The sequence below is a fragment of the Leopardus geoffroyi genome, chromosome C3, assembly GCF_018350155.1.
Source record: "Leopardus geoffroyi isolate Oge1 chromosome C3, O.geoffroyi_Oge1_pat1.0, whole genome shotgun sequence".
Lineage (NCBI taxonomy): Eukaryota > Metazoa > Chordata > Mammalia > Carnivora > Felidae > Leopardus > Leopardus geoffroyi.
Window position 1 is genome coordinate 89,723,130 of NC_059338.1, and position 22,681 is coordinate 89,745,810.

General features: G+C 36.7%; 1 protein-coding gene across 3 annotated transcripts in view; it reads right to left on the reverse strand.

The window, feature by feature from the left end:
* LOC123585534 (MDM2 binding protein) overlaps positions 1–22,681 on the reverse strand; it is an 81,423-nt gene that overhangs the window by 18,533 nt on the left and 40,209 nt on the right. For all 3 annotated transcript variants that reach the window (XM_045453800.1, XM_045453799.1, XM_045453801.1), the window contains exons 14-15: positions 10,303–10,464; positions 4,284–4,401 (exon numbers count right to left, since the gene is read on the reverse strand). In XM_045453800.1, the coding sequence (XP_045309756.1) occupies positions 4,284–4,401; positions 10,303–10,464 (280 nt within the window). The remainder of the gene's footprint in view (positions 1–4,283; positions 4,402–10,302; positions 10,465–22,681) is intronic.

Sequence of the window (22,681 nt, forward strand, 5' to 3'; positions counted from 1 at the left end):
ACAAATTTCCTTAACAAAGACAGAATAGTTCTTCTCTCAAAATGAAGTTACCACCTGAAAATAAGTACGTTCTAAAGTGAAAGTCAGCATACCAAGCCCAGAAAACAATCATTACTACTAATTTTCAGATAAAGATACTAACACACATTGGTTTGCATTACAAGCCATAAGCCCAGGGTGACACAGCCATTTAAAATGACAGTCAGGGGGCGCCTGGGTGGCTCAGTCGGTTAAGCGTCCGACTTCGGCTCAGGTCATGATCTCACGGTCCGTGAGTTCGAGCCCCACGTCAGGCTCTGTGCCGACTGCTCAGAGCCTGGAGCCTGTTTCAGATTCTGTGTCTCCCTCTCTCTCTGCCCCTCCCCGGTTCATGCTCTGTCTCTCTCTGTCTCAGAAATAAATAAACGTTAAAAAAAAATTAAAAATAAAATAAAATGACAGTCGGAACTAGAGTGACTCTGAATTAGGTACTATTTCTACTCTATCACTCTGCGAAGGACCCAAAAACTCACAGAAGTTTAAAAACTAGAAAAAGGAAAATACTGTAGTTCCAGAGAATGCTAACGGTTTTATCAAGCACTATCACAGATCATGCTACTGCTCTGTCACCAAAGTGCAAATCTTTCAATACCTGCACAGAAAATTAATTTCCAGACTTCATAGTAATTCACCTATTCCCTGATTATTTTATTACTCCAATCCAGCATTTTTAGTGGCGATTATATGATTAAAATGTTGACATTATGGTTTTAGACTCCTATTTCTATACATTAAAGATCAATAATCTACCAACAGTGCCCTCTCCCCCTCCTATCCCCTTTATTTTTAAATTGAAAATATAAATCTAATAAAAAGAGTGAAACAAGAAAATACACAAATATTTTCTCTAAACTTCATTCCCTAGGAGGGCAGGAGCTACATTATGAGTTTAATTTAATTTCTACATAGCTATTCTCTAACAGTGACTCACAAAGGTTTCTTAATGAATATAACTCCCAGTCATCTTACAGGCTAGATGCAATGGGGATGTGTATAATTTGCATTTACATAGAACCCTGGACACAAGGATATCAAAGCAATATTTTAAATTTTTTTTAAGTTTTTCTTTTGAGAGATAGAGCATGCGTGCATATGCACGCATGCGCGCGTGGGCACACACACACACACACACACACACACACACATACATGAGCAAGGAAGGGGCAGAGAGAGAGAGGGAGAGAGAGAGAATTGCAAGCAGGCTCCATGCTGTCAGCACAGAGCCCTATGGGGAGCTCAATACCCTGGACCACGAGGTCATGACCTGAGCCAAAATCAGGAGCCAAATGCTCAACCAAATGAACTGTTCAGGTGCCTCCCAAAGCAATTTAAAAGTCCAGTTTATGATAAATTACACCACCAAGATATAGCTAAAATATATACAGGATAGGACTTAGGTTAAAATAACTAAATAAATAAATTAAATAATAGCACTTTATTTTGTTCAGTGTTTTCAAGGTTACAAAGTATTTTTTCATACATTATCTCATTAAACACTGACAACTTTGAAGCAGAACTGGGATTGTTATTCTTATCTTAAATTTTTTTTTTTTTAACATTTATTTATTTTTAAGACAGAGAGAGACAGAGCATGAACGGGGGAGGGACAGAGAGAGGGAGACACAGAATCGGAAGCAGGCTCCGGGCTCTGAGCCATCAGCCCAGAGCCTGACGTGGGGCTCGAACTCACAGACCGCGAGATCATGACCTGAGCCGAAGTCGGACGCTCAACCGACTGAGCCACCCAGGCACCCCTGTTATTCTTATCTTAAAGATGAGGCAACAAAGTCACACAACAGGTGAGTTTGTCCAAAGCCAAATTCTTATGACTTCTGAATTTCACTACGGGATATTCCTTAATGATCCAGTTAAGCCTGTTTTAACAAAATACAAATCTGAATATCTACAACATAACTTTTGTTCCTAATCAAGAATTCGATGATATCTCCCCATATGGTGATACACTCATAAGTATTTGAGCAATGACTTTGTAAATATCATCGTGAGATACTAAAAAGAGTTCACTGATGATAATGTATAGACTCATAATCACTGCTTGTAATTTAGTATACAGGTATGCCTTGAGTAGGAGAAAGGAGGTGAGGGCAGTGAAAGGAGACAGATACACCAATGCAGAATGAGGTATAAAGAGTACAATAAAACAAGTTTCATGAAGGAAGTAATGATACAGTCCTTGGGTGCTTAATGAAGAAAGAGAACACTGAGTTGCAACATTTATGAACGACTTAAGAGAAAGGTGGTATTTGATCTAGATCTTGAATGACAAACAAGCTTCTAGTTCAAGATGATGGTGCATTAAACATACATGTTAACCTCCCCACTCAAAACAAATGGAAATCACAATGATGAAGTGCCAGTCACTAAATTCATAAGAAGGTTAAGAAATGAAAGGTGAAAAAATGGTGGGCCAAACAAAAGGAATAAACTAGAGCAAGCATGTAAATGAGAGCTAAAGAGAAGTCTACAAAAAAACGTAGAATCTGTCTTCCTCCCATCCCACAAAGCCATGGTGAGACTACACTTGGGCTGAGTAGCAACGGGCAGAAATCAGGCAATGTATTTTAAGAACCCTACTAGAACAGTTGTTCAAATATCACCCTCTCACACCTCCCTTTACCCTTGCAATTTTATCTCCAAGTGAAAAACAGAGAAACTGTTCTCTTCGAAGATCCAGAACTGTGTCTGTCCCAGTCTCAGTGTCAATGCCCCTAGAATAAAGCCCTGTTATTGCAGTGTTGAGTGAAGGACCAAGGCTGCCTCCCTTTTGGAACCCTCACAGGTGCCCTACAGTGAAGTCTACCAGGGATGCTCCACCCTGCATCTCCCCACCCCCAACATTCAGGTGACAGCAGGCAGGCAACAGGTCTACACTTAGAGAAAATAAACACCAACTACCTATATAAAGCAGCTTGGTACTCAACTCCAAGCTAGAAACAATCAAGGACCACCAGACAGGCACTGGAAGAAAGATACACATAAGAGAAAAACACCAGAGGAACAAACAGAACAGACCCAAAGGATAATGAGATACCCAAGGAACAGATATAACAAGTTAAAAGAAGATTCCAATTAACATCCCGTTGGTATCTCCTGAATTCTCATTATTAATAAAAGAAGAGGTTGCTAATGAAAAAAATGGGAGCTGAGAACAAAAAAGAATTATTAGGAATTTAAAACAGGGCTATCAAAAAAAAAAAAAAAAACAACAACAAAAAAGATGAAAGCAAAGGTCAAGAAAGTATCCCAGATGTAGGAGTTCTGATAATACTGATCCCATCTTGGGCTCCATCTAGTTCATGCGACGACGTCTCTCGTGTTTCAAGCCTCTCAGAGGTTAACGTATGCCCTGACCAGAATGTGGAAAGGCTTGTTCTGATCTTCCCTAAAGTTGTTCAGACAACTAGTAGGGATAGCAGAGTTTCTTCCCCTCTCTCGACCTCTGGCACACAGATGGCTCCATGAGGTCTGCTAAATGTTAAACACTTTGACCTCTTACAATGACCTCTGCCTATCCCCTCACTCTACAAAATCTGTGGATTAAGGTCCAGACTTTGTGGAGAATAGCTAAGCACTGGATTGTCATCAGCCTGAAACTCTGTCAGTGAGTTACGCTGAACAAAACTGTGTAGAAGGTATGGAGTGGCTTGCTTTGTTTTTCCATCTCAAAGTGCCTTCTCAGTTTAGGGAATACTTTACTGTCTCTAGTCTACTTTCTAACACCCATATGGTCTGGAAAGGCATCCACTAAAATGTTAACTATGATTATGTACATCCAGAAGGTACAAGTAGAAGGTCAGGAAGAACAGTTACTTTCTCAACATTCTACTCTGTGAATACTCTACCTACTGCTTATAGGATGCATAGATTTCCTTCTTTTTTTTTTTTTTTTTTAATTTTTTAAACATTTTTATTCACTTTTTGAGAGACAGAGAGAGACAGAGGGTGTGAGCAGGGGAGAGAGGCAGAGAGAGAGAGACACACAGAATCCAAAGCAGGCTCTAGGCTCTGAGCTGTCAGCACAGAACCTGACGCAGGGCTTGAGCCCACAAACTGTGACATCATGACCTGAGTTGGTCAGATGTTTAACCGACTGAGCCACCCAGGCGCCCCTGCATATATTTCCTTTTAATAAAACTAGAAACTACCTGTATTTCATAAACACTAAACTTAAGGATTAAGAAAAAAAATGTTCATTTAAAAATACTGAGCTATTTAAATATTACCTCATTTTTTGTTTAGCTTTTTCAAAACTTTCCAAATTTTGAAGAACATGCCTTTCTGGCCATTCCAGGGGATTGGTTTCCATTAGACTTGAAGAACCAGGTTCCACTGAACTGATGTCTAAAGGAAAAGAAACATACATAAGTACTGAAAGTGATTAACATATTAAACTTTGTTATATAAAAATGCATACATGTAGATCCATCCATCCATCCATGTGCATGTGTACATGTATATATATAAAGCCATGTTGGATTAATTATATAGTACTTATCTCAGGCATTCATTAAGGATATCTCTGATGGCCCAAGCAAAATGCCATTGAAAAGTTTTTGGGGGGCGCCTTGGTGGCTCAGTCGGTTAAACGTACTACTTCAGCTCAGGTCATGATCTTACAGTTCATGAGTTCAAGCCCTGCATCCAGTTCTGTGCTGACAGCTCAGAGCCTGGAGCCTGTTTGCATTCTGTGTCTCCCTCTCTCTGCACCTACCCACCCCCCCACTCACTTCCTGTTTGTGTCTCAAAAATAAAATAAACATTAAAAAAAAAGTTTTTTGGAAATGAAAAAAAAAAAAAAACACTGTTAAGCTTTGCCTACTTTACTGTTTCCTCATAAGAAAAGTTATGCACTAGGGGGACCTGGGTGGCTCAGTCGGTTGACATCGACTCTTGGTTTCATCTCAGGTCATGATCTCACAGATCCCTGGGTTTGACATCAGGCTCTGCAATAGCAGTGCAAAGCCTACTTGGGATTCTCTGTCTCCCTCTCACTGTGTCCTTTCCCCACTCACCCATGTCTCTGTCTCTTCCAAAATAAATAAACTTAAAAAAGAAAGAAAGAAAAAAGTTATGCCCTAGAATCCAGAAAACGAATTAGCACTATGAGGATTCCTGTGAATAAAAGCGTAACTTTGTTATTTTTTTGTGAAACTAAATGAAAAGGAGGCAACTGTATGGAGAATATACTGGATATACTATGTGATTTTCATTCCAGGAACAGGAATTAATAGCATTACTTGGAAAATTTCGTATCTTGAAAAGAGATTACTTCATTCTCAAAAGTATGATAATATAGTAAATAACATATGATGTTCTCAGATAAAGGTTACCTTAGAAAGAATTCTCACTTATCCATTAACGTAAGATGCCTTAACATATACATCTTCAAGTAAATCGCTAACATTAAGTGTTATTTCACCGCTAGTAAAATATTTTATGTAAGAGTGTGCTTATCTTTCTAGTTACTATGTTACAATGAACCAACACAGAGATTGCTAAAACATCACAATTCTCATCAAAAACCTAGAGACAGCTTCCATTCAAATGATAAATTATTAGTACATCCAAACTATTTAACACTGGAAAAATTACTAACTGTACTACTTTTGGGATTCCAAAACTATCTTATTTAAAAAAATTTTTTTGAACTATTACACACTGTTCTAATAAATTAACTGAAAATTATTGGACATCAGTTGTTTGACTAACCATCAGCTCTGACAAAAATACCCATTTTATACTTTGGGGGTCTTACAAAATGATGATTTAGTAAAGGAGTTTTTACATACGAGAAAGAAAAAAAATAAACATAAATGAAAATAGAAGCCAATTACATGCTCTTTTCCCTTTATTTATTAAGCTATTTAACCTTGAACATTTTAAAATATCTTTAATTACTACAGTGGATGGTTCCCAGCAAACACCATCCAAAAATACCACTTCTCATTTCTTAAGGGTACTGAAATATTTTATACAGCAATAGCTTTATAATGAAATAATCTACTTTTTAATGTTGACATGGCTTTCCACTAAAAGTATAAAGAAAATATCATTAGCAGATCTGAACATTTACACGCTGAGTTCACAAAAGAATACAAGAATGTTAAATAAAAGTAAACATTATTGTTCCTAAATATTACAATATAATTAATTGTTCACTCCAGCTACACAATTTACATAAATTTTTTTTTTTTCAACGTTTATTTATTTTTGGGACAGAGAGAGACAGAGCATGAACGGGGCAGGGGCAGAGAGAGAGGAAGACACAGAATTGGAAACAGGCTCCAGGCTCTGAGCCATCAGCCCAGAGCCCGACGCGGGGCTCGAACTCACGGACCGCGAGATCGTGACCTGGCTGAAGTCGGACGCTTAACCGACTGCGCCACCCAGGCGCCCCCACAATTTACATAAATATAAATGACAGAGGCTAGACAAACATTCAGATGCACTTTTGGAGAATAATCTAATTGAATTCTTACAGTAAAATAAGACACAATATTTTATCTTTGTGGCAGTCAGGACACCAGGACATGCTGACAACCAAAAAGCACAGAAAGGGCCTCCGAGAAACCAAGAACATTGCTTCTTTAAAAAAAGTGTTTTACTTTACAGGAGAAACAAAGAAATAAAAGTGATTCTATAGGGAAATAGGGATTCAAAACCTTCCCTACACAAATCACAGCAAACAAAAAGGAAGTAATACTGCAGATGATAATATGTGGATAGTAATATAGGCCATTATAACCTGACATACATAAATATGAATAAATCACAAAGAAAAGGTTATATTGTAATTGGCATATTCTGTTTAATAAAGCAAGAATTATAAACACATACTAGGAGATTCTTACTAAAATATTTGAAATAATAAAACTGTGATCTTATAAAATTACCTAGAAAACCCATTTATACAGTGTGTTTATGTCCCCAGTGGTCTGAGGTGAAGGAGACAGTTACTGCATTTTGGAGTTCAGATATCACATTTGGCACTGTAAGTTTTTAGCAACTCTGTGGCAATGATTATATAAAATGGTTAGATCAAGACATTTTCTCCATGCTGATTTTTATTTGTTATATATGCTAGAGATTTTATAAAAAAAAAAAAAAAAAAAGAAAGAAGAAAGAAAAAGAAAGCAGATCAATAACTCTAACGATTGTCAATAATTCCTAATGAGCGTGGTTGTTAAACAATGGGTCACAATATGAAACATGATTGACCTTATTGCTTCTTTTGCTGTATAATTCACATATAGATGTATTTACTGAAACAAAAGCTACAAAGAATGTTAAAAATAAAAACTTCATTCTTAGAGGAGTCATGTTCAAATATATAACCTGTCAAATTTCAGTTCGGGCTCCAAAAAAAAACAAACAAACAAACTTCAAGGTTTCTTTCATTTGTTCAACATTATTTGGGGAGAAATGAATTCCTATGTGCCAGGTACTGTACTAAGCTCTAGGGTATTGGAGACAGTAAGCAGGCACACTCCTTATTCTCAAAGAACATATGGTTCAGAATAAAGACACACAATTAATAAAAAATTACATACATAGTATATAATTTAAAATGTAAAAAATAAATCAAAGAAAGATACAGAAGATGAGTACAAAAGGAATCAACTTAAAGTGATGAAGGTCTGGGAAAACCTTTTTCAGGAAGTTAACATTTAAGTCAAAGTCTGAAGAATGACTGTCAGTTCATCAGGAAAAGACTGGGAGAAAAGTATTCCAGAAAGAGGATACTGCATGTATATAGTTCCTGAGATGGAAAGGGATGTGATGTGCTCAAGGAACGGAAAGACTCTCTGTGGTACTAAGGAAACAGAAATGTGACACAGGAGGAAGCTAGAACTCTAGAAGCTAGTATGAGGGCAGACATCACGTAGGGCTTTTGTAAGCCATGTTAAGGATGACACATTCTATGTATAATGGAAAGTAATGGCAAAGGTTTGAGCAAAGGAGTGATATAATCTGATTTACATTTTAAGATGAGCACCCCATAACTCAGTGTGTTAATAGTGTCCTAGAACTTGACTTTGTATGGGTAACTAGAAGATACATATCCTTACTTACAAAAAAACAACTATTTCAGCCCTTCCTACCTTCCAACTGTTATCTCCTGTACAAATCCTTTGATTAGGCCAACTTCTCTCTTGGTCTCAGTTTGCCCTTTCTTACCTCCATGACTCTGGGTATATTACTTCTTCTCCCTGGAAAATCCTATCTTCTCCGCTCTCTCTAGAGCCCATGAATCACTCAAGATCTACATCAGAGTCCCTTGGCTCCTAACAAAGTGTTCTGTGACTATCCTACCCTTGTTATATTCCTTTCCTCTAAACTCACACTCATTAACTTAAAAACTAATATATGGCACTTCATACCAGGCAACTTTCTTTTTTTATTTTTTTGTCTATTTTTTTATTTTTTTCAATATACGAAATTTATTGTCAAATTGGTTTCCATACAACACCCAGTGCTCATCCCAAAAGGTGCCCTCCTCAATACCCATCACCCACCCTCCCCTCCCTCCCACCCCCCATCAGCCCTCAGTTTGTTCTCAGTTTTTAAGAGTCTCTTATGCTTTGGCTCTCTCCCACTCTAACCTCTTTTTTTTTTTTTTTCCCTTCCCCTCCCCAATGGGTTTCTGTTAAGTTTCTCAGGATCCACATAAGAGTGAAAATATATGCATACCAGGCAACTTTCTAAGCAATTTATAAATAATTCATTTAATCCTCATAACAACCTTTGTCATTTCCAATTTAAATATTAAAAATAACTTGAAGCTCAGAGAGGTTAGAAAACTTGCCGAGAGTCATATAGCAAGTAAGCTGCAGAGCGGCTTCCACCTTGTTAGTCTGGTTCCAGAGCCCATGATGCAACCAAGAAGCTATGTCTCTTTATTGAACATATCCCCCATTTACAAGGAACCTTACACTGTCTCCAACATCTTTGACATTACTCTGCATTGCTATTGAACTTTGTTACTGATACGTAATGATGATGATAATGATAATACAAATAACAGCTCACAGGTTTTTGGCATCCATTGTGTTGCTTATGCATCAACTCGTCTACTCCTCGCAATAACCCTAGTAAGTGGGTGATATTAATCCCATTTAAAACATGAGGAAACAGAAGCATGAGGAGGCAGAAAAACTGCCCAAAGACATTCAGCTAACAAGCGACAAAACTCAGATTTGAGCCCTGGCACTCTAGCTCCAGGGCCTGGGCTCTTGAAATGTCACAGCATGCTGTATTTGCATTTTGCTTTCAAAACAGATCATAAGCCATAAAGTTTTTGTGTACCTTTATGGTGTCAAAAACAGAAAACTCATTCAACAAACATTACTGTTAACTTGATTCTTTGGTCATTTTCTTATTAACCTATGGAATAAAAAAGGATTCTCATGGAATAAAAACAAAAAATTATCCTGGACTTTTAAAATGCTAGGCAATCACCAAATGCTTTCATGTTAGATCCTGTAAAGCTTCACTCCATTCAAATTCATCACAAGAATAGGAACCAGGAAAATAGGAAAAAAAATGCAAATGAATACAGAAATGATATCCTGCTCCTTCAGTGAAGTCTGGTGACTGTTCCTGCTACAATGAATGGCAAATGTGGAGCATCTTACTGTATATAGTTTTAACTATAGTAAATTTACTGCGTAGGTCCTACTATTCTTATCTTATAAAAACGTAACTTAATAGAAATCCACCCTTTCTAGTAGCTTCGTAAAAGCAGTAAGAGGAACCACCTTAAAATGCTTCTCCCTCTGCTCAAAAACCTCCTTAAAGAAAGAAGTGATTGGGATGCCTGGGTGGCTCAGTCAGTTAAGCTTCTGACTCTTAACTCAGCTCAGGTCATGATCTCACCATTTGTGAGATCGAGCCCCGTGTCGGGCTCTGTGCTGACGGCATGGAGCCTGCTTTGGATTTTCTCTCTCTCCCTCTCTCTCTGCTCCTCCCCTGCTCGCCACACACACACATGCATGAGCTCTTTCTCTCTCAAACAAACTTAGAAAAAAAAAAGAAGTGATCAGAAACTTTTTAATATTCAAATGATGAGAAATAGTTCATCATATATACACACCATACTTGACTATGCAAATATATATCACTAATTAAATTTATAAGATACATCTTGATTTGACCAACATTTTATTAGTTTTAATGATAAATCACTATAATAAATGCTAAACATATAAAAAGAACCAATATTTAAACCAACAAAAAACTTACCATTTGACATATCGGAGGTTTTAATTTTGTCTGTCTTTATTGAAATTGTTTTAGGAAGAAAAGCATCAAAATGATCTACAAAGTGTTCCCTTGTGAGTACTAACAGATTTTTGAGTTCATCAACAGAAACTGCTTCAGGCTGCTTTGCCAACTTTCTCCTTTCTGTAAGACAACAAAACAATATAATTAACCATATGCCTATTATTTTAAAGCCTCTCTAGAAGTACATCCACTACTCTTTCATGGGAAATGTTTTCAAAAGTAAAACAGTTGAATTTCTCCAGCAAATCAACATGCCTATTTTCCTTTTAATCCCACTTGTAGGTAATGACAAAATTTCCAGTTATGTGAGATAAACAAAACTAGAATAATCTGTTAATGCCAACAAGTGATAAATGGTAAATATATAGTTTACAAGTTTTCAGAATATATTGCAGACCATTAAGGACGTTGGTGTTTATGTGAAAATAAAACCTGTAAGACTCTCAGTTACATGTGGTCACTTGACCAATTCCATCTATTTCTTCTCCTTCCTAAAACCGAAATCTACAACAAAGGAATAAAAAAAGGACAACAAAAGCAGAAACAATTAATAATGACAGTTTTTGACATTTTAGAAGAAGAGACGATGGTGGAACAGTAACTGAGTTGGTACAGGACAGGAAGGGCCCACTGGGTGCCTGCAAAAGCACTACTATGTGGTATTAGAAGATGACGGTGAGATCCAGGTTAAACTAGGACTGGACGCATAGATGTTTAGAAAAGGAGGAGACAACTAAATAAAGACAACTAAATAAAGGTCTTCACCCACCCTCCGCCCCTCACAGCCAGGAAGCTGTTCTCATTTTGGGGGGAGGAAGCTGAAAAAGAGTCGCAGCCTACTGGTGTCATCAGGCACACCGAAAGGTAGCACTGAAGCTGGGGCTAAAACTGGGGGATTAAATAGAGGTCTATATACTGAAAGGTCCAACTCCAAGCGCTGTAGCCAGAAAGCTAGGAGGTATAAATGCTTCCCAAGAAAGATGAAAGGATTCCGATTTTGAAAAACTGAATGCCCCCATAGAAAACAGCTTGGTCCTGATATTGAGGCAGAAGTAGGGACAGGAGCTCACAAGCAAAATGTTGACTTGTCACTCCACCACTCTACAGTACAGCTTGCCAGACAGTATATTAGACTAAAGTCCACAAAGCTTCCCATTTAAAACAGGACAGACAGAAACAAGTAACTAGACATTTAGAAAAGGTGTTGAGGAGAGCAGGGACTCTGCATTTCCACGGTCTTATGTTTACACATGTAAGACTTTAATTCAGTAACATCTGTAGCTCCCTTCTCCCAGCTGTCACTCTTTGAGCTAGTCTGGAGAAGAAACAAGGCATTCGCTGATCAGATCCTTCTCCCCAACCTTCCTCTGAGCTGGCAGGTTCTCAGAATTTATGCTCTCTGCAATGTGATAAGGGCCCTGCCCCAACAGGGCCTAGCTTTTCAGTTGCCTAGCTCTTCATTCAAGAGGGGGAAATTCAATTCTGGGTTATGTATCAGAAAACTCACCTGGCCATAGATCTAAAAAGTCATATCCTTCAATCAAGCTTTTACCTGTTATTTATTTCCATCTGTGTGTTTTTACGTTTATTTCTCAACTGGGTGGGTAAGGAGGTTTATTTATTGCAACCCTCAAAATAGGAAAAAATCTAAGATGAAAAGAAAGACTAAAGCAAGCAAAGAGGAAAAAAGAGCCCAGCAGGAAAAAACAAACAAACAAAAAAAAAAAACAAAAAAAGATTGCAGAGAACAAAAGAAAGCTTGCTATCATTAATATTCTCATAGAAATAATCAATGCTTTGATAAAGGAACAATTGATGAACAAGAAAAAGACTTTTTAAAATTAAGTACATGAGAACTCAAATTTTAAACATACCATAAAAGGGCTTAAAATAAAATGCCAGATATTGTCCAGAAACTAGAACAAAAAACAATATGGAAATAGGAAAGAAAATTGGGTATTCTGTCCAGAAAAACCAATATATAATTAATAAAAGTTCTAGAAAGAGAAAAAAAGAGAAAGGGAAAGAAATTCTTAAAGAGATAAAAATTTTCAGATGTAAGAATGTGAATCTTATATTGAAATGGCTCATTGAATGGACAACTTAAAAAACTGGGGGCAGAGGGAGAGGACAGCAAATACATACACACTATGATTCAGAGTAAAGCTTCTGGAGATAAAGATTCCAGAACGGAGTAAAATCAAATAAACCAAAAATAAAGCACTACAAAGGATAAAAATAGGCATTAGATTTCTCAATAGGAACATGACCATGTAGAAGACAATAAAGTAACATCTTCAAAATTCCAAAGGTAGATAGTTTTCAACCTAGAAGTATTTATGACTTGTCAATCAAGAAAAGATATTTTCAGGTAAGCAAGAACTCAAAATAAAAATTATGACCCATGAACTTTTATTCAAGTAGTTACTAAAAGATAGTCACCAACTAAACAAGGGAGTAATCCAAGAAAGAAGACAAGGGGTCTGGAAAAAAGGAGACTCCAAAAGAAGAAAAGAAGGAAAGAGAAGTCTCTAAGAAGTCAAGAGGTCTAAGAAGCAACCTGAACACAACAGAGAAAAATAGTAAACACTCTGGAAAAAAAAATGAAGAGAAATAAAAAGGAACTGTGTTTGAACATATAATGAACTTATTAAGTAGGTAGAAAAATGTTGGAGCCTCTGGAAAAGTAACAATATTTTGCCTGTACAAACGAATGGGCAAATAAAAATGATCATCCACATCATAAGAAAAACAAAGATTATACAAGAGAGGTAATTATCATCATATATTGCAAGACTCAGTGGTAAACTTATTTATATAGTGATAATAATGTTAAAACTAAACACTGACCAAAATTCATGACTTCACTGTAAAGGGTGGAAAGAGAAAGCAAAGGTGATATGAGAAAGCTAAGTCTTTATCTTCTGTGTTCGATGCCAAGAAAACTAGAGGAAATGTTAGGAAAACCAGTTGGCAGAGTTGAGGGTAGCTGTCTACAGACAAAGACTGAAAGATGGGGAGGAAAAGGGAGAGTATTGCTGGTTTCTACATGAAGTTTTCAATACCATTTGCATTTTAAACGATACCCATGTATTACTTTTGTCAAAACATTACATTTTTTTAAGGTTTATTTCTTTTGAGAGAGAGAGAGGATGAGTGGGGAAAGGGTGCAGAAAGAGGGAGAAAGGGAATCTCAAGCAGACTCCGTGCTATCAATTCAGAGCCCAATGAAGGGCTCGGTCTCCTGAACCATGAGATCATGACCTGAGCCAAAATAAGAGTTGGACACTTAACTGACTGAGCCACCCAGGTGCACCCAAAATATTACATTTTTAAAACACATTTTTAAAACACTTCTGAACTAATAGCATTTTCTTCTATAATAGTAAATTGTAAATTCATAGAATTCAACTCAACATTTATGGAGTCTGTCGTCTACAAAGCACTGTGCTGTGCTCTTGGACACAGAGGATTAAAGTCCAGAACATTATCACATGAGGTCGACACATAAATAATGTAAGAGAGTAGGCTGAGAAGAAAATAGCCAGTCTAGAGATTCTACTTGAAAACATCAGCTTTACAACAATGTCTCTGCAAAATCCCACCCTACCAACGTGGATATTGCTAGGATCATTCCAGTTGTGATCCAAGGTGGTTCCTGCACTCAAGAACATTAGTAATGGTAAAGTAAGATTATAAAATATGCTACTGTTATTACAACTTCTTAGTGAGAAATAAAAAGCTTCATTTCTTTTTATTTTTTGCACAATCTGCTGGGAGTCATTCTAAAATGAAAAGTTATCAGTGGTTTGTTTTCACATGAAAGATGCACAATAGGTAATATGCTTCAGAATTTAGCTCTACATTTTTATTAACATTAAAAATAAACTTAAATCATGAACCTGACCCATGCTTATTAAAACAGTCAATTACATTACAATATTGGGCTATCTTGAAAGCAGGGTAGAACTCCTTCTGGCCTTGAGGACTGAGAAATAGAAAGAGGGAACAGATAAAGTTTAACAGGATTATGAGCAGCATAATTTACCTATACAAAAAATCTCTGCATAAATGAGTTTGCACACAAGTGTCAAAAGTTTAGGGAGAAAAATATTGGACTGAAGCCTAAAAATGAATCAGCAAAAGAATGCTATTCATAAAAAAAAATAGCAATAACTTAGTATTTACTAAAGAAAAAATATAGACCAGAATATTCAAAAGTACCAGAGACTGAGTGTTCATCAGGTTTCTACTAGGTTCTATAAATTTAAAAAAGAAGTGGGAAACTCAAAGTAATGGCCGCAGTACTGGAGCAAAATGACAAGACTGTTGCTGTTTTGGCATTTGTCTTGTATCATACTGAACAATCTTATTTAAAAATTGTCCAGCATTCCTAAATTGCTTCTTTAAAAATCAGTGAAATAAGATATTTAATACTTCCCAATGCAAGAAGCTAAAAGTTACAAAAAATCAAGTAAACATGAATTATAAAATTGTAAGTATTCTAATAGTATTAAGTATAATTTTAAAAATAAATAAAATTACTTAAGTAATTATTAAAAAACTAAACCAAAACAGAAATTTTATTTGACTTTTGTGTTATTGTAAAAAACAAAGTGTCTCAATTAATGCACGTGTATTTTTATGTAAACTCTTCCAGTTACTCTCTCTGATTCAGTACTAGTCAGAGAACCACTGGGGATATTATAAGTCTACTCTATGTCTTGTTGATAATTTTGAAAAAATCTTCCAGAACAACTTTTTGTTTTTCAGCAAAGGCTATAATCTTTGTATTGATACTGAATTGTTGATTTTTTCCCAAAGAAAGCTGCTCCTATTACGTTAGTTTTCACCATGTGTAAATTAATAACTATACTACTTTTGATACTTTTATATTTATATTTCATTTCTTTGAAAGTCACTGAAATACACTCAGACATTTTACATTAGAAACTTTGTTTTGCTGTCATTTTCTTGTCTTTAGAGATACAGGAGTTCTGAAAAGATGCAACTTTACCCCAAATTTTTAATCCAGTATTGACTCTGGGTACAGGAGAGATTGGTTCAGCAAGTATTTCCTTCATAAATTAACTGGATCATTAATATTCATCGATTTCATGCTTTGGATTGCAAATTGGTCATTTCCTGGATATGCTCTGAGCTGGTTTCTTTAGCAGCTACTAGCTATATGGTTTCCTTCAGCTTCAGGCTCCCCACCATCCTCGCGCTTCACCCAAAGCTGTGGCATCTTTACAGCTATGGCTGGCACAGCTCAGCTGCCCGTGGCCCTTCTACATTTTCAGCATTTATTCCGTACTTCTGCCTGCTCTTCCCCCCACCCCCACACAGAGCTTCCAATCACACCTGCAGGCAGCAGTCTAGGTATAGCTTTTAGTATTTCCCTTCTGGCCCAAACAGGGGGGTTAACTCTTCCTACCCAAAGGAGAAATGCATCAGCTTCAGAGAGCTGCCTATTCCACTCTGGCAATCTTTCTGGTTGGAAGGGTAAGGAAGAGACGCAACGATGGAGAGGGGAGATATGGAGGGAACAGAATTTTAAAGAGCTGCAGAAGGCCCATAGTAAGAAAGTAGGGCCTGAAGAGGGATTTAGCAGGGGCAGAACAAAGAAGTGAGTAATACGGTAGGCTGATGTTTGAAATAGGGGTTTTCCAGCCACAACAATACTATTCCAGTATTTTTTTTTCCCTTGGTTGTAACATGTACTACTTTTTATTGAAACTGATTTGCCTTTCTAACTATATTTTCCTTGAGCTAATATCATTTATACAATTAAAAAAATAAATCAGTGGTTGGAGTTTAAGACTACAGAATTACACTGATTTGTCCAACTGAAAAAGTAGGTAACTCTTACACAATAATTGAGATGAAGTATTCTAAAATTATTTTTCATTGAATAAAACAGCCTACTGAATTCAAGATGTTTTTTAAATGCTTTTAAAGAAAAGAATGGATACTTTTTATTTTATACTATATCCACTTAATCCTAATATCACATTTTTTCTATATGCAACTAATGAGGCCTCACAATTTGAGTCAACTTCTTAAAAATTCTTTATCAATTAGTTTAAAAGAAGTTCATATTAGGTACTAATGAATAAGACTGATAGATGACTAATGAATGTTAACACTGATATTAAGTTAACATTTAGTAATAGAAGCAAAACCTTAAACTATGAACATTGGAAAAAGTGTTACTTTCCTGAATAAGAAAAATCCATAAAGCTAACTTCACTCAGTATATGAAATGAATTTTTATTAACAGTCACGGTTAAAGTCTCAATGGTTAAAGAATCAATGCTCAAGATAACAGTAATTTCTCTGTAGTTGCATTTCTTTCTATTTGCAGTCTCTATCCTCCTGTTATAACCAAAAATATGTAACAAGAAATTTTATAAAAAGGTCTAGAGACAAAAGTTAAAGTTAGGTAAGATGGCAGAGCAGCATGGAAGTTCTGTTTCTCTCGTCCCTGAAATGCAGCCAAATCATCACGAAACCATTTTGCACACCTAGAAAATTGATCTGAGAATTAACACAACAATCTGCATTAACTTGAGCCACAGAACTCGGCAGGAATTTACCCAAAACAAAGAACAGGAAGAAATGACAGCCAGGGACTTAATCAACACAGATATAAGAAAGATGTCTGAACCTGAATTTAGAATCACGATAATAAGAATACCAGCTGGGGTTGAAAAAGCATAGAATCATATGTCCCTTTCTGGACATAAAAGAAGTAAAATCTAGTCAAGACAAAATTTAAAATGCGATACTGAGGTGCAATCTTGAATGGTTGCCACAGCAGCAAGGATGGATGAAGCAGAGCATCAAATCAGCGATATAGAAGACAAACTTATGGAGAACAGTGAAACAGAAAAAAACAGGGAAATTAAGGCAACAGAGCACGATATGAGAATTAGAAAACTCAGTGACTCATTAAAAAGGAATAACATCTGAATCATAGAGGTCCTGGAGGGATGAAGAGAGAGAAAAAGGGGTAGAAGTTTTATGTGGGCAAATCATAGCAGAAAAGTTCCCTAACACGGAGAAAGACACGGACATCAAAATCAACAAAAAACGACCATCAGCAAGGGATATCAGTCAAATTCACAAAATACACAGACAAGGAAAGAATTATGAAAGTAGCAAGGGAAAAAAGTCATTAACCTGTAAGGTAAGACAGATCAGGTTCAGAGCAGACCTATCCACAGAAACTTGGCAGGCCAGAAAGGAGTGGCAGAATATATTCAACGTGCTAAACCAGAAAAATATGCAGGCAAGAATTCTTTATCTAGCAAGGCTGTCATTCAAAATAGAAGGAGAGATAAAGGGTTTCCCAGACAAACAAAAACTAAAGGAGTTGGTAACCAGTAAACCAGACCTGCAAGAAATTTTAACGGGGACTCTCTGAGGGAAAAGACGAAAGAAAACAAAAAAGACCAAAAGCAACAACGACTAGAAAGTACCAGAAAACACCACCAGAAACTCCTAACTCTATAGGAGTGCCTAACACAATGGCAAGAAGTTCAAATCTTTCAGTACTCACTCTAAATGTCAATGGACTAAAAACTCCAATCAAACACTTCAATCAAAAGATACAGGGTAACAGAATTGATAAGAAAACAAGATCCATCTATATGCTGTTTACAAGAGACCCATTTTAGATCTAACGATGCCTTCAGAATGAAAATAAGAGGATGAAGAGCCACCTATCATGCTACTGGTTGCCAAAAGAAAGCTGGAGTAACCATACTTATACCAGACAACCTAGATTTTAAAATAAAGACTGTAACAAGAGATGAAGAAGGGCATTATATCATAATTAAGGGGTCTATCCACCAAGAAGATCTAACAATTGTAAACATTTGTGTTCCCAATGTGGAACACCCAAATATATAAATCAATTAATCAGAAACATAAAGAAACTCATTGACAAGAATATCATAATAGTAGGGGACTTCAACACCCCACTTATAACAATGGACAGATCATCTAAGCAGAAAATCAATAAGGAAACAATGGCTTTGAATGACACACTGGACCAGATGGACTTAACAGATATATTCAGAATATTTCATTCTAAAGCAGCAGAATACACATTCTTTTCCAGTGCACATGGAATATTCTCCAGAATAGATCACATACCAGGACACAAATCAGCCCTCAGCAAGTACAAAAAGATCAAGATCATAGCATGCATATTTACAGACCACAATGCTATAAAACTTGAAGTCAACCACAAGAAAAAATTTAGAAAGACAACAAATACTTGAAGAATAAAGAATATTGTACTAAAGAATGAAGAATGGGTTAACCAAGAAGTGAAAGAGGAAATTAAAAAGTACATGGAAGCCAATGAAAATGATAACACCACAGCCCAAAACCTCTGGGACGCAACAAAGGCATCAAAAGAGGGAAGTATATAATAACCCATGCCTTCCTAAAGAAGGAAAAAAGGTCTCAGATACACAACCTAAGCTTACACCTTAAAGGGCTGGAAAAAGAACAGCAAATAAAACCCAAGCCAGCAGAAGGCAGGAGACAATAAAGATTAGAGCAGAAATCAATGCTATCAAAACCAAAAAAACAGTACAACAGATCAATGAAACGAGAAGCTGATTCTTTGAAAGAATTAACAAAATTGATAAACCCCTAGCCAGTCTGATCAAAAAAAAAAAAAAAAAAAAAAAAGGAAAATAAATAAATAAGTAAATAAATAAAATCAAGAACAAAAGAGAAGAGACCACAACCAACACTGCAGAAATACAAACAATAATAAGAGAATATTATGAGCAATTATATGCCAATAAATTGGGCAATCTGGAAGAAATGGACAAATTCCTAGAAACATATAAACTACTAAAACTGAAACAGGAAGAAACAGAAAATTTGAACAGTCCCATAACAAGTAAAGAAATTGAATTAGTAATAAAAAATCTCCCCAAAACAAGAATCCAATTAACACTCTTCTGAAGCTGTTCCAAAAAATAGAAATGGAAGGAAAACCTCGAAAATCATTCTATGAGGCCAGCATTACCTTGATTCCAAAACCAGACAAAGACCCCATTAAAAAGGAGAACTACAGACCAATTTCCCTGATGAACATGGATGCAAAAATTCTCAACAAGATATTAGCCAAACGGATCCAATAATATATTAAAAACATTATTCACCATGGTATCTGGAACGCAGGGCTGGTTCAATATCCACAAGTCAATCAATGTGATACATCACATCAATAAAAGAAAGGACAAGAACCATATGATCCTCTCAATAGATGCAAAGAAAGCATTTGACAAAATACAACGTCCTTTCTTGATAAAAGCCCTCAAGAAAGTAGGGATAGAAGGGTACCTCAAGATCATAAAAGCCATATACAAAAGACCCACTGCTAATATCATCCTCAATGGTGAACAACTGAGAGCTTTCTACCTAAGGTCAAGAACATGTCACAGATGTCCACTCTCGCCACCAATATTCAACATAGTATTGGAAGTCCTAGCCTCTGCAATCAGACAACATAAAGGAATAAAAGACATCCAAATTGGCCAGGAGGAGGTCAAACTTTTACTCTTCACAGATGACACAATACTCTATATGTAAAACCCAAAAGATTCCACCAAAAAACTGCTAGAACTGATCCATGAATTCAGCAAAGTTGCAGGATATAAAATCAACGCACAGAAATCAGTTGCATTTCTATACACCGATAGTGAAGCAACAGAAAGAGAAATCAAGGAATGGATCCCATTAATAATTGCACCAAACCATAAAAATACCTAGGAGGGGCGCCTGGGTGGGTCAGTCGGTTAAGCGGCCGACTTCGGCTCAGGTCATGATCTCACAGTCCGTGAGTTCGAGCCCCACATCGGGCTCTGGGCTGACAGCTCAGAGCCTGGAGCCTGTTTCGGATTCTGTGTCTCCCTCTCTCTGACCTTCCCCTGTTCATGCTCTGTCTCTCCCTGTCTCAAAAATAATAAATAAAATGTTAAAAAAATTAAAAAAAAAAAATACCTAGGAATAAACCTAACCAAAGAGGAGAAGAATCTATACACTGAAAACGATAGAAAGCTTAAGAAAGAAATTAAAGACACACAAAAAAATGGAAAAATACTTCATGCTCACAGACTAGAAGAACACATATTGTTAAAATGTCGATAGTACCCAAAGCAGTCTACATATTGAATGGAATCCCTATCAAAATAATACCGGCATTCTTCATAAGGCTAGAACAAACAATCCTAAAATTTGTATGGAACCAGAAAAGACCCTAAATAGCCAAAGCAATACTGCAAAAGAAAAGCAAAGCTGGAGGCAATCTCGGACTTCAAGATGTATTACAAAGCTGTAATCATCAAGACAGTATGGTACTGGCACAAAAATACTTAGATCAATGAAACAGAATACAGAATCCAGAAATGGACCCACAAACGTATGGCCAACTAATCTTTGACAACGTAGGAAAGAATATCCAGTGTAATAAAGACAGTCTCTTCAGCAAATGATGTTGGGAAAACTGGATAGCGACATGCAGAAGAATGAACCTGGACCACTTTCTTACACCATACACAAAAATAAACTCAAAATGGGTGAAAAACCTAAATGTAAGACAGAAAGCCATTAAAATCCTGGAGGAGAAAGCAGGCAAAAACCTCTTTGACCTCGGCCACAGCAAGTTCTTACTCAACATGTCTCTGGAGGCAAGGAAAAGAAAAGCAAAAACAAACTACTGGGACCTAATTAAGATAGAAAGTTTCTGCACAGTGAAGGAAACAATTAGCAAAACTAAAAGGCAACCGAAGGAACAGGAGAAGATATCTGCAAATGACATATCAGATAAAGGGTAGGTATCCAAAATCTATAAAGAACTTATCAAAATCAACACCCAAAAAACAAATAATCCAGTGAAGAAATGGGCAAAAGACATGAAGAGACACTTTTCAAAAGAAGACATCAAGATGGCTAATAGATACATGAAAAAATGCTCAACATCACTCATCATCAGGGAAATACAAATAAAAACCACAATGATACCACCTCACACCTGTCAGAATGGCTAACATTAACAACTCAGGCAAAAACAGATGTTGGCGAGGATGCAGAGAAAGAGGATCTCTTTTGCGTTGCTGGAGGGAATGCCAACTGGTGCAGCCACTCTGGAAAACAGTATGGAGGTTCCTCAAAAAATTAAAACTAAAACTATCCTATGACCCAGCAGTTACATTATTGGGTATTTATCCAAAGGATACAGGTGTGCTGTTTTGAAGGGATACATGCACCCCAATGTTTATAGCAGTGCTATTGACAACAGCCAAATTATGGAAAGAGCCCAAATGTCCACTGACAGCTGAATGGATAAAGATGTAGTGTGTGTGTGTGTGTGTGTGTGTGTGTGTGTGTGTGTGTATACATACAGTATTACTCGGCAATCAAAAAGAATGAAATCTTGCCATTTGCAACTATGTGGATGGAACTAGAGGCTATTATGCTCAGCGAAAGTAGTCAGAGAAAGACAAATGTCATATAACTTCACTTATATGTGGTACTTAAGATACCATGCAGATGAATATAAGGGAAGGGAAGCAAAAATAGTATAAAAACAGGGAGGGGGACAAAACATAACAGACTCTTAAATATAGAGAACAGAGGGTTGCTGGAGGGGTTCTGGGTGTGGGGATGGGCTAAGTGGGCAAGGGGCATGAGGGAAGACACTTGCTGGGATGAGCACTGGGTGTTATATGTAGGGGACGAATCACCAGATTCCATTCCTGAAATCAGTATCGCACTATATGCTAACTAACTTGGATGTAAAATAAAAATGAAGGTCTAGAGCAATCAGGATAAAAGTTAGGTATCTTTTCCAATATATAGCTAAAGGGAATGAGATACAAAATTTTCCTAAAGAAACGTTTTTATGAATGTTAACAGAGATGTACGAATAAAATACAAAGATTCTAAGTCTGGTGGGAGAAAAGTTGCAGACCATTTCTACTCTGCATTACCCTACCAAGAGTAGTTCTACAAATGAGCATCATACCTAAAAGACAAAGAATGTGAGAAAAAGTGTGAAGGGTGCCTGGGTGGCCCAGTCAGTTAAGTGTCCGACTCTTGGTTTTGGCTGAAGTCATGATCTCACGGCTTCATGGGTGCAAGCCCCACATCAGGCTGTGTGCTGACAGTGCAGAGATGCTTGGGATTCTCTCTCTCCCTCCCTCCCGCAGTCGTGTTGTCTCTAACTCTCTCAAGATAAATAAATTAAACTTTAAAAATGAAATTAAAAAAAAGTACAACAATAACAATGCATTATTTCTGAACAAGT